This window comes from Bufo gargarizans, chromosome 1, assembly GCF_014858855.1.
Source record: "Bufo gargarizans isolate SCDJY-AF-19 chromosome 1, ASM1485885v1, whole genome shotgun sequence".
In the NCBI taxonomy this organism is placed as follows: Eukaryota; Metazoa; Chordata; class Amphibia; order Anura; family Bufonidae; genus Bufo; species Bufo gargarizans.
The window spans coordinates 604989174-605002277 of record NC_058080.1 but is presented as its reverse complement, the minus strand read 5'-3'; the positions used below and the strand labels follow the sequence as shown (position 1 = coordinate 605002277).

The window sequence follows — 13104 nt, the reverse complement described above, 5'->3', positions numbered from 1 at the left end:
TCAGGGCACTTAACTGCTCATTTGCATACGGATGTAGTAGAGTGAACACACATGCTTTATGAGATGTGTTATCTAAACTAAATGCATTAAGAAAACACCTTCAATTGCTTTTCAATGGCTTTTGTTTCAAGATAACACGATGAGTCAAGAAATTTGAGTTAAGAGTTTGTGTGTTAACCTTGCTACATCTGTATGGATTAAAAGTGTTTTTTTCTCCAGAATGAAGCCACAGATTGCTGGGTAAAAGGTATCATTACATTCAGCCCAACTACTCCTACAAGGCACTGTACCTGGTTTAACCGTGAGCTTCAGCAGATTCCCTTTAAAGCAAATATATAATTAGCCAATCATATGGCAGCAATATGCGGGGAACATGGATAACAATATCCAGGGAAAGGTAACATCTGGTAATAAGGGATAATTGTCAAAACGGTTCAAGCTGGAAGGCATTAGTAACTAAAATAACCATGCGCTACAAGAGTAACACCAAACCTGTACGGCTGTCATTAAGGACTGGATAAACATTGCATTCTGTTGCACCATGCAGATGGTAGGCTCAGTATTTAGTGGAAAGCCCATAAATCCTCAGCTCCATCCTTCCCATGTCACTGTTTTTGGCTGGTGGTGTTGATCATAATATAAAAATGTAAGTGTATCTTAAAACACACCGAGCTCACGTTGGCTCTGTTCACACAATGTTTGTAGTATTTGGCATTTGACATTTATGCCCAACCTATATCCCTGTATGGCATACAGTTGCAAATGTCTCCCATTGAAGAGTATACCAGCCTTTGTAATGATAAAGTCTAATGAACTACACTTTTCAGGCTGGAAAGGAGAAGACGATGATGCGGGCTGCACCAGTGTAGGCCAAAATGGGACTCTTTTGGCACACCACAAATAAAAGACAGCATCCAACTATGTAAAAAAAGAACTGATTTATTCACCCATCTCACATGAAAAAATGCAATGTTTTGGCCGGCACAGGGATCTTTCTCAAGCATGGCATACGTCAGAACCATAGAAACCTATGGGAACACTTATGCGTTCTAGAGCCTAATGCTAATTAGGACTTTTTTAAATGCTTCACCTTCCCTGTGGATTGTTGTCTGGATCAGAGACGTTGATCGGCTAAAAGCATCATGTACCGTATAGATTAACACAACCAAGGAGGACTTTTTCTTTCAGCCGCCCGGTTGGGCCCTTTGAGAGGTTGTTTACTGGGTTTAATTTTTCCCACCAGTATATTAGGGTTTCCTACTCATGTCTTGCTTAGTATAGATCAGTCATAGTAAAACATCCTGTTCCTAATAAAGCTTGAATCCTGACCTTTAGTTCACCTCAAAGCTTGAATTTTGGAAAATGGACTGAAATTCTGCAGAATGGGTCTGCCACACATCACTGGTAATCCAATATAAACATGCAGGTCGTTTTACCTGCTCCAGTATTAATAAGAGACTTTAATGGTGCTGAAACCGAGACGATAGACCGCTAACCTCACATGGACTGAAAGTGGCCCAGACAGACATTCTTCTCAGCCTTATCGCAGACGTGAATCGGAATGTACAGCCAGTAACTTTATCATGTCCTGAAATTAGTCTATTATTATTACTTCATGCACTTATAAAATAATAAAATTAAAGTTATATAAAATTATTAAATAATATAACATTACTATATTCTGAAGCTCTTTACAGACATTAGCATCAAGCTGTCCCCAATGGGGCTCACAACAAGTTCCCTATCAGTATGTCTTTGGAGTCTATGTACTGCGTACCTATAGGAGGATGCTCCTCAGCCTGTATGCATATAGTAATAATATTATTATTATTGACAAGGTCATGCCTGGTCCTGTCAATCAAGGCGCAGAAGACGCGGCAGTTGCTCCTAGAGGCTCATTTGCATATATTAAATCTTCATTGCTCTCAGCAATGCGGGCTCATATGAACATGGGACCAACACAGATGCCTTCAGCTGCCAAGCGCACATGTAACAGGTCAACCAGTGTCATAGGGAACCTGTCACCATGAAAATGCAAAGTTATCTGCAGGCAGCATGTTATAGAGCAGGAGGAGCTGAGCACAGTGATCTATAGTTTTATGGGTAAAGATTCAGTAAAACCTGTAATTTATTCATTAATACTCCTGCTCATTCTGAGCTTTGAAGTCCAGGAGATGGTCCTATCAGTGACCTGCAGCCTTCCCTCTATGACTATGTAAACACAGATAGCTGTCATCGCTGATAGGACTTCAAGGTCCAGAATGAGCAGAAATATAAATGAATGAAATCCAAGTTATACTGGATCATCTCTCATAAGCCTGTGTATCAATCTGCTCAGCTCGTCCTGTGTATCAATCTGCTCAGCTTGTCCTGTGTATCAATCTTCTCAGCTCGTCCTGCTCTATAACACGCTACCTGCTGCTCAGATACCATGGTCAGTGTGACAGGTTCCTTTTAAGTGGCGTTTAAATGTGCCGATTATTGTAAGTATGGGAAGAAGTGATGATTTGTTAATACGATTGTTGGCCCCATACAGTTTCCATTTGTTGGCAGCACATCCTCTGTTTACACTGGGCAATCTGCTGCTCTCAAATGATGAATTTTAACACCACATAAAAATGCAAACAGGCGACAAAGAGATAATCAACAGAAATTTTTTCACGGGATCCAAGAAATGTTCCAGTGCTCCAAGACAAATGTAACAGACCCCCAAGACAAATGTAACAGACCCCCAAGACAAATGGAAAGGGAGTATGAATACAGGAGTAGACTATACAAGGTCTTTTAAAGTCTAAATAATTTAGCTACATGCAGTAGGTCTACATAGGAACTATAGGCACAAACAGTAGGACATTGTAAATCATTATTATTTACAGAATTGAATATCTTGATCCAAATGTTTAAGATGACTTGTTATATTTTCTTATATGTACTGTAACCCTATAAATGACAAACCCAGCCCTGCTACGTTAGTAGCTGTGATATGAAGTCATATCCAATAGGTAATGTTCCCTTCAAAGGGTTTGGACGTTTTACCAATGTGGTTGGAAACATGAATATATGCAACTCACTAATATATACTTATTAGAGGTTCTGCACCATTTTACCATTCTCACACCCCATTGTTGGCAAAACTTTCTCCTTCAAACACATGGCACTCGAGTCCATAAAACAGCAGGAGATGGAGGGGCATGTGACCCGAAAGGTCCACCAGCAGCCTCCATTGAAACAAACTGTTTCCTGGACAAGCACAGATGAAGCTGTTTGGCCATTTTAGTTCCAAGCTTTCGTCTGCATTGGAACACGTTTTATTAAGAATGTTAGGCCTCTTTCACATGAGCGTAGCGGATTAGGTCCGGATGCGTTCAGGGTGCGTTCAGTGAAACTCGCACCATTTTTCAAGCAAGTTCAGTCAGTTTTGGCTGCAATTGCGTTCAGTTGTTCAGTTTTTTCCGCACGAGTGCAATGCGTTTTGATGCGTTTTTCACGCGCATGATGAAAAACTGAAGGTTTACAAACAACATCTCCTAGCAACCATCAGTGAAAATCGCATCGCACCCGCACTTGCTTCCGGATGCAATGCGTTTTTCACTGAAGCCCTAGTCACTTCTATAGGGCCAGGGCTGCGTGAAAAACGCAAAATATAGAACATGCTGCTATTTTCACGCAACGCAGAACTGATACGTGAAAAACAACGCTCATGTACACAGACCAAATGAAATGAATGGGTCAGGATTCAGTGCGGGTGCTATGCGTTCACGTCACGCATTGCACCCGCGTGGAAAGCTCGCTTTAGGGTGGCTCCTTACATTTTGCAGTCAAAGGTGGTGCATTTCTTGGATGTGCTGCGCTCACAGCAGTAGAACTGTTTTATTGTTTCACAGTTATATGTGTTTTTTATTAGTTGTAGAGAACCGTATTAATATATTATTTTATAGTTCATGCATAAAATTGTTCCAAGAGGAAATAAATGAGTGCACAGTATTCCTAATGAGGACTACTGAACATAAAATGTGTTGGTGGAAACATGGAGGCTCCGAGGCTTTCTTTATAGGAGAGGTTTTTTGTGGTGTATTGACCTTAACACTAAATGCTTCCCACAAATATGTAGGCAGGAAAGCTGTTTTCTATGCTCTGAATGGTTTCCTTTTTCCTTCCATTGACACATCACTTTCTACAACTTCCTTTCAAAATACATTGTGGCTATTGTTCCCAGGGAGAAGACGGGTTTAGCACATAGTAGGATCAAACTTTTCTGCTCTGCAACAATTTAACATTTTCCAAGATGAGAAAGACACTTTGTAAAATAAAGTTATTACTGCTATAACGTTCTCACGTAATCCCTGCCTTCGTTTGTGTCTCATTATAATAGTTAACTATCAGGTTTGCTAAAAGCAATGGAAATGCTTTTGGCATATGCTTGCAGGGCATGCACAGAACATGTTAAAGGAGTTTTCCAGGCCCCTGATATTTATGAACTATCCCCAGAGTAGGTAATTAATATCTGATTAGTGAGGGTCTTACATTCCGCTCCCCCACCGATCAGCCATTCCCTTCAGCCTCTGGTGCTGGAACTAGCACTTTGAATGGAACAGAATGCACGGTCGGTTCAATGTGTAGTTGTCATGCCAGGTTATTGCAGATCAGGTCCCATTCACATCAGTAGGAGCTGGGTGCAGTAACCCAGGATGGCCACTACACTTTGAAAGGAGCTGTGCTTCCTGTTCCATTTAGTGTGCTAGTCCCAGCACTGGAGACTGCAGGGATGGTGACCCAGGGTCTGAGGCAGAGTATCCCCATCTCGGCATCTTCTTCTGGTCACTCGTGCAGTCTGGCAGAGTCTCTATTACTTAACACTGATCTGCAGACATCTAGGCCCTGTGACTACTCTACTTTTATACAGTTTCTAACTTGTCCAGAGCCTTCTAGTGGTGGAGGGGGGTGTGAAACTGGAGAATCATAGTGTAACAGAAACAATATTGCAGTTCACGGCTGCCATAGACTTGTATTGCGCCTCAATACAAGTCGATGGGAATGACTAAGCAGTTTCCAGATGTAAACAATCATTTGACAGAGCTGAACCAGATGGTCAAAAGTTCAATGTGCCTTGTTTTTCCCTCCAAAACTCAGCTCTTCATAGTAACTTATGGTAACTGTGGAAAAGTACTAGCTTCTCAGTGCGTAGGATGGCAAGTCTCAAAGTCTCTCAATACTAGCTGGCTGTGCATTAACCCTTTCTACAGTGCAAATGAACAGGATGTATTACACTAAACATATAAAATGCAGTTCAGCAATATAACACTGTAAGTGTAAACGACAGCATAAATCATAGTACAAGTTAACCCCTCAAAGTGCAATAAAATAGGGAGTTGATGGTTTTGCATAGCAGCAAGAAGGGCAAATGTCCACAAACATCCAGACTTCAAAGTACCTTTTGCTCCAAGGCAAATTGTTGATGAAAATCTGCTGAAAGACATACGTTGGTGACAGTGGCTGCTGTGCCGCTTATGCAGCCGTAGTACTTCAGCCTGTGGACCTGTCCCATAGCTCTTCCAGTCCACATGCCGCATTCAAAGTTTGTTTTTACAGCACTTTATCAATAAATAGCAGGGAAAGAGGTAGAAATTTGTATTATATTCTGAATACTGTATTATATTCTGAATACTGTATTGTAAATCCAAAAGCAGAAGCTGTGGCTATTTGTAGCATTAGCATCAATGATACGTGTAGTCACCCTGGAGACCCGCTGGATGTAGTTCCAACTTTTACATATGTTGTTGTGTAGCAGTGTAGAATTTTGAGAGTCACAGCATGTAAAGTAGTTTCTTATAAAAACTAAGTAAGGTCAACGGCCAAAAAGAAAGCATATTGGTATAAAAATGTTTGATATATCATCTAGTAAATGGAAGCTTGCAGTGCTGGGAAATGCTATATCCATGACTGCTTGGTTACATAGTTACTGCACAGACACACAGTTAGTGATATCATCGGATCATTTGCTGCTGGCAGACATTCTAGTAATAGGAGCAAATCCAGGCCAAAATCGTGAAGTTCTCTAGGTGAACCTGAAAAATATGCGGTTTTGATACAATTTTCACGGCTTGTTTATTTATTTATTTCTCTTGACTTTGGAACGATTGAGAAGATATCTGCAGGTCATCTGAAGGGAACATAAATTTCAAATGGTGTTCGATACGTCTATTTTGTAAAGTGTTCCCTCGTTAGGATAACAGAAGATAGTACATCTTAATGAAGCTTGGGGTGGATTTGCCCTTTCTGGGGTTCCAAGCAAAGTTTTGTCTGGGGGCCCCCTTTACACCACTAAGCTCTGTCCCATCGCACCGATGAGCCCCTCCCCCCCCTCTGAGCTCCACTCTAAGCTCAGCAGTGCCGCCTGGGCACTTCTGCTACTGCTCTACGACTGGGAAGTGTCCTCCTACCCCACAAAGACTCTGGGGGTGCTAATCTCTGGGGCCACAAGAATGTGCATTGTAGTAAATTCCACCATAAACCCCCCAGTTGTTGGTGAGGGGCTGGTTAGTCCGTTGTAACAAAGTCATTATATGCTTTATGGGCCTTTCTTCGGCTGCACCATTTTGTGGCTCAGCATTACAGCTGACATTTATTTTTATTTTAATATTGCGCAGGGTTCGATAGACAAGTTTGATGATAATCTGAGGTACTACATTTTGATATAGACCATGCTAACTGGGTATGCCCCAGTATAACAAGATTGAAAACACCTCATGTAGGCATTGGGGCAGATTTATTATTGCAAATGTGCAAATTCTGGTTGAGATCGAGACAGAATTGTGACGCACATGCTTTACACTTTATTAAGGGTTTTCGTTTTTCTTCCATGCCCAGTGAGTAGGTGTGGCTTCAGGAGAAAGGGGTGTGGCCAGGCGAACCAAAATTGTGCCAGAATTTCTGGTACAAAGTAGACAACAAATAGGTAGTATAAACAATCTAAAAGTGAAGATTTGTCATCCAGCATCAGTCACTGCTTATTTATTTTATGCACTTATATAGCGCTACTATATTCCGCAGCACTTTACAGACATTAGCAACCAACTGTCCCCAATGGGGCTCACAACCTAAGGTTCCTATCAGTATGTCTTTGGAGTGTAGGAGGAAACCAGAGGACCTGGAGGAAACCCATGCAAACACGGGGAGAACATACAAACTCCATGCAGATGTTGCCCTTGGTCGGATTCAAACCTAGGACCCCAGCGCTGCTAGCCACCAATGCTAACCAATGAGCCACCATGCTGCCCATGTTGTCCAGGTTTGTGTCTAAATCTTAGTAAATCTGCCCCTATGTGAACTATATTTCAGCAGCGAGATCAGTAAGCAATGTTTTGAAATGACACAATGGGTATTTGAGCAGGACACCACCAGTGATCAGAGCAGTTAGAGACACCAGATCCAGCCTCTATTTAAAAAGGGGTTGCCTTTGTGATACAGCTGCTTTAAAGGGAACCTGTCACAGGGATTTTGTGTATAGAGCTGGGGACATGGGTTGCTAGATGGCCGCTAGCACATCCGCAATACCCAGTCCCCATAGCTCTGTGTGCTTTTATTGTGTAAAAAAAAACGATTTGATACATATTCAAATTAACATAAAAGAGTCATATCTTGTTGTGTGACCAGAGAAGAGTCATATTTTCAAGCTCTGACTCATCTCAAGTTAATTTGCATATGTATCAAATCGTGTTTTTTTTTACAATAGAAGCACACAGAGCTATGGGGACTGGGTATTGCGGATGTGCTAATGGCCATCTAGCAGCCCATGTCCTCAGCTCTATACCCAAAATCCCGGTGACAGGTTCCCTTTAACCTTGACTCCAAGCGTTCGTTCACATGGTAGTGCCCCTACATGTGCTGTATTTTCTCGTAGTGCTGTACTGCATTGCATCTATGGGAGAATATCTCAGTAAGATATCAGTGTTGTCATATGTGCCTGTCTTAAATGACAATGTACTGTAGCATGCTGCCTTGCAAACTAATAGTCATGTCTGTTGCTAAGTCCACCACCAGTGATAGCCGTATAAGTCCGGCTCAGAACGGCCAGCAAAGCAGCTGGTGGATCCCTAACCTGGAGAGCACCCATGCTGCTCAGCTGTTTCTGGCAGTCACTGGCACCAGCAGTCTCACAGTGGACGGTCCCGGAAACAGAAGGCTCTGTCCGCTGTGTAGTGGTTGCGCTGGGCTACTTCAGCATTCAAGTGAATGGGAGCTAATCTTCTGTACACCAGCAGTAGAGACTACACAGTGGATGGAGCCTCCCACTCACTGTGTCATTTCTGGCACTGACATCTGCTCAAAACAGCTGGTTGTTGGGGGTGCTGGGAAAAGAGTATGAATGGAGCTCGGCTGCTCTTATAGAGAATGAATTGAGCTTGTGCTCGGCCTACTGCTCCATTATAATGGGGGAACAGGACCCCCATTCACAGGATTGGTGGGGGTCCCAGTATTCGGACCCGAAGTGATCACCTAGTAATCCCCTATTATGTGAATGGACAGAATGCAGGACAGAACAGTCTGAGCCACAGGCTAGGCAGCAGGCTACTATGGCAGTGTTTTAGGCTGGGGTTGCGAATGCAACCCCAGAATCACAAAAAATCCAACCCTGCTGGATACTTTGCGATTCTGGTGTTGCGATCACAGCAAACGTGAGTTGCAATGCAACCCCATTCATTTCTATGGCTGCCCTGCTACACTGCAATTCTTGGTTATGCGAAACCTGTTGTACCCAAGATCGCATGTAGCCCTAGCCTTAGGGATTTGCAAACCAGCAAGTCAGGTGATATTTTAATGTAGCTGCGCAGTGGGCCCCCAAAATGCAATTTACTGGTAGGCCCTAGGAACGCCAGTCTGACACTATTTTCATTAAAATACTGTAGGTAGAAATCTGACAAAAAATTATCCAAAAATTATTTTTAGAAGTGGATAGATTTGAGCAAAGGTCGGAAAAGGAAATGAACCAAATACTCTTTCAATGAAATCTTTTAGTGGAGAAAACAGAACAAAGCGATTGTAATCCATGCTGGCACCAAGACGTCCATATTAATAGCAACATCTTTAATGTGGTTGAGTTTGTGGTGACTCTACACAACTTTCTTTTATTTCACAATGCACTATAAATATTTTATTTGCAAAATCCTTGCATTGTTTTATTCTCTCAGCTTTTTTTTTTGCATTTGTTTCTGATTGGCATCTTCGGTGTTTGAAAGAGCAGAAAGCATTTTTAGCTCTGACGTTGCGAGCAGTGTGGTTGGTAAGGAATGTTAAATTCTGTCCATAATTGGCTATCCGGATATTACTTAATGTTTATGTAACAATGATGTGAGTGGAAATGTAGAGACGCTGGCTAGGTGAATGTTTCTGGAGTGACTACCACTTTTAAATTCCTAAAGTAAACTTAGTGGCTACTTTGTGTGCTTTTAATTATTGCCCCAGAGTGATATAGGTCCTTCAAGTTATCGAGAGACACACCCGCCTCCATTGATCAGGAAAATATGACTGAAACTGTCATAATAGGCCTTAAAGGCTCTGTACACCTTTGGGGGCATTTTTTATGATTATATTGTATTTATTTTGAGCTACAATATTTTTTCAATTGGTCTTCATTAAAATATGGAATCGTTTTTTGCGTACATAGCTGAGATGCTGTAGTAGCAGGCTGTGGATTTTCTGTCTTTTTCGTCAGACCAGGAGCAGACAGACTCCTTATCTCTGCTCTCTGACCTCCTAAACACTCACTATAGCTCAGTCCTTATCTTACTGATAAAAACGTGGCTTAAATAATTGATTATGACCTTCTAGTAGTTTAGAAATAAGGTTTATTAAATGACGGCACACAGTGAAAGTGAAAGTACCAGTCACACAGCTAGAAAGCAGTTAACACTTTGTGACAGAATGGCTCAATATTTTTAATAAAAACCAATTGAAAATATGATTTTTAGCCAAAAATTAGTAAAATGCAATAATAAACAAAAGTTGCCTCTGAAGGTGTACATAGCCTTTAACTTAAAAAAAAAAAACTTGATCCACATCACAGGACAGTGATGTCATAAACCACTGTATGTGGCATGAGAAATAAAGTGTAAAAAAAATGCACCAACAAAATCATGACTTTATTGGAGATGACTCTATTCCACAAAAAAGTGAAGATGTCCAGTGGCTAGACCAATATTGATAAGGCTCTGTGGGGGCATGTTCACTAAATCGCTTGAAAACTCTGAAAAGAATGCTTAGCAGTTGGAGCTTTGATATGATTTTATTTAAAATGACTTTATGCATTTAATGTGAATTTAAAGGGGCTCTCCAGGAAACAGATATCGATAGCCTATCTTTAGAATAGATCATCAATATCAGATCAATGTGGGTCCAACAGCTGGCACCCCCATTGATCTGTTGTTTGGGGCTGCCGTGGCGCAGAGCTGGAGGCAGACAGTTCTGTAGACTGTGTAGTGGTCATGCCGAGGTACTGCAGCTCAGATCCCATTCAAGTGAATGGCAGATGAGCTTAAGTACATTGGCACTGGAAACGGTACAGAGTAAAGAGCCATGGGCAACCACTCCGTACACTGGTATTTTGTTTCACTGCAGCATCCCAAGACAGCAGATCTGTGGGGGTACCAGGTGTTGGACTCCTACTGGTTCAGTGGATGCCTCCTACTTAAAGAAATATAAAAGGATAAGTAATATAAAAGAATCATCTAATCAAGGCCGTGTTCACATCTGCATCAGATTTCATCCATAAAAAATGTGGGACAAAATAGCACAACATACTTTGCCATTCTGTCTGATAAAATGCAGGGTGAAATAATATAAACCCGATGGACTCAGTTATACTCAATGAGGTCCATGGGGCGCCATTCATGTGATGGATCCGGAGCTTCCTTTGTTTTCTTATATATGCTTCTATATTGGAGCATAACAATGGAAATAAGAACACCAATGGGAACACGGCCTTATAGACTAAGGGTCCATTCACGCGTCCATAGTCTATTGCGGATCCACAATACACCAGGCTGGCACCCCCATATAACTGCCTATTCTTGTCCGCAATTGAGGACAAGAATAGGACATGTTCTATTTTTTTCCTGCCCCATAGAGAATGAATGGGTCCGCACCCTAATGGACCCTAATACTAAGAAGTTGTTACTTTGTAATATAACATATGACTCTTCTTATTCTGCCCATTCATTACCTACTGCATATAGTAGGCCACAATTATAAGTTTAATGTCATAGAAGGCAAAACAGAAAATAAATCGATAATAACAGGATGTCCATAAGAAATATTTTTTCAGTTCAGGAAAAGATTAATACAGCCTATATTTGCTTTGTACCAAAATACTGCTGAGTTTTCATCTCAGTCATCCTGCATATGGTTTAGATGATACTGTTTTATTGAACTAACCTAATTTCTCCGAAATTATAGTATTTTGTATATACAGTGTCATGTATCTTAATGTAAACTCTGGGAGCAAAAAATAACCAGGCACGGAGTTCTGTTTAAAGGAGTTTGTTCTGCTTCCTGAGTCTCTCTTTGTTATATACTTTTCCTAACTAGAGTGTCTCACACAATGTTCCTCCTTATCGTGAGTTTAGATGGTTACAAATCCCATCCACTCACACAAAGGGCTGGGAATTGAGTTTGCAATTTGTTTTAAAGCACAAATGTAGTCCTTTGAACCTAGATCCAGTGCCATCCTACATGGTAATCCGTGTTGTTCTATCTTCCCCAGTATTCCATAACTTCCCTGAAGACAATTCCAGAACTATGCCGAAGATGTGATGTCCAGAACGATGATAGATCAGGTGAGCTTGGTATTTATGTTATGTAAGTCAACAATCACTTACATGCATTTGTGATACTTCTTAAAGGAGATTTTCAGTTTTCTATGCCTTTTTAATGTTTTATTTTTACGTTTTAGAGGGTACCTGTCATTTAGTAACAGACGATATGTCAACTCATAAGGACATGTCAGAGGTTTGATTGGTGATGTTCGGGCAGATAATTGCTATCAAGTGTTTGTACGAATGCTCTTTAGCAATAATCCGCTATTGTAAAGGTGCTGCTGATTACCCGATGTATGAATGAAATGGGTAATAGGATCGTTCATGTGGACACCTAAATCATTATTTACCATCAGCAGATCATGCAGTCTAAACAGAACTCTGCTGTCGGCAAACTGTGATTCTGTATGGGGATAAGAAATGGCATTAGCGATTGCTCCTCCACATACTGTGGAGGGGATCACTGCATGTAAATGCAGCTGTCTCATCCACTGACAAGCAAGTGATTGTCAAGAAGGAGCGCCTCCTTCCTAACAATTGCCTTCTCCAATGGGCAATGGAAAGAGACCTTAAGACTCCTACTGATTTCTAGGAAGAGGAGACAGAATATTGCAGCTGGACCCTCTGCCACTTTGGCTTTGATTGACTTTGATCAGTTCTCACAAAGTAGTTCACAGGTCCATGGCCTGCACTGCTAACACTCCCTCTCCCTGGATCATCTGATGAAAACCCAGTAGACACAATGCCGAGCTAATCAATATTGGCCTTTTGTTCCAACCATTGATGGTTCCAACCATTATCCCTACCCCAATTATCAAAACTTCTAACTTATCACTGTGACATATAGCACTTTACATGGGGTTGTAATTCAAGACTTCCTCACCTGCAGGTTCCCATACACAGTCAATAGCTGTCAGCCTGAGTCTCTCCCAACTCCCTCCAGACTATCTCCATATACATACACGTTCAGATAACTCGAGTGCATATGTGTTGTCAGTGGGGAGAGAGGAGATAGCTGGTGCCTGGCACTCCTTCTCTCCTTGACTGTTATTGCATTTTTATGGGTTAGAAAGTTTTGATATTACCATGCAAGTGGCCCTCGGTTTCCTCACTCATGGACACCCCTTACTACCACAGTAATATTTAGACGTCTCTTGGAGTACAAGACTGGTTTAGAGTTGGTGAGCCATATCATACATGACATACTGTATGTGATGGCAAAATGTCACTTTCCCCTCTTCGTTTAGAATGGCTCGTGAGTCGTGATGTGACATGCAGATTGAAGTATTAGTAA

At 41.4% G+C, this 13104-nt stretch overlaps 1 protein-coding gene across 3 annotated transcripts in view; it reads left to right on the top strand.

Annotated features, from left to right (window-relative positions):
- LOC122924616 (synuclein alpha interacting protein) overlaps positions 1–13104 on the top strand; it is a 231610-nt gene that overhangs the window by 93932 nt on the left and 124574 nt on the right. For all 3 annotated transcript variants that reach the window (XM_044275887.1, XM_044275889.1, XM_044275888.1), the window contains exon 4: positions 11759–11831. In XM_044275887.1, coding sequence (XP_044131822.1) covers positions 11759–11831 — 73 coding nt within the window. The remainder of the gene's footprint in view (positions 1–11758; positions 11832–13104) is intronic.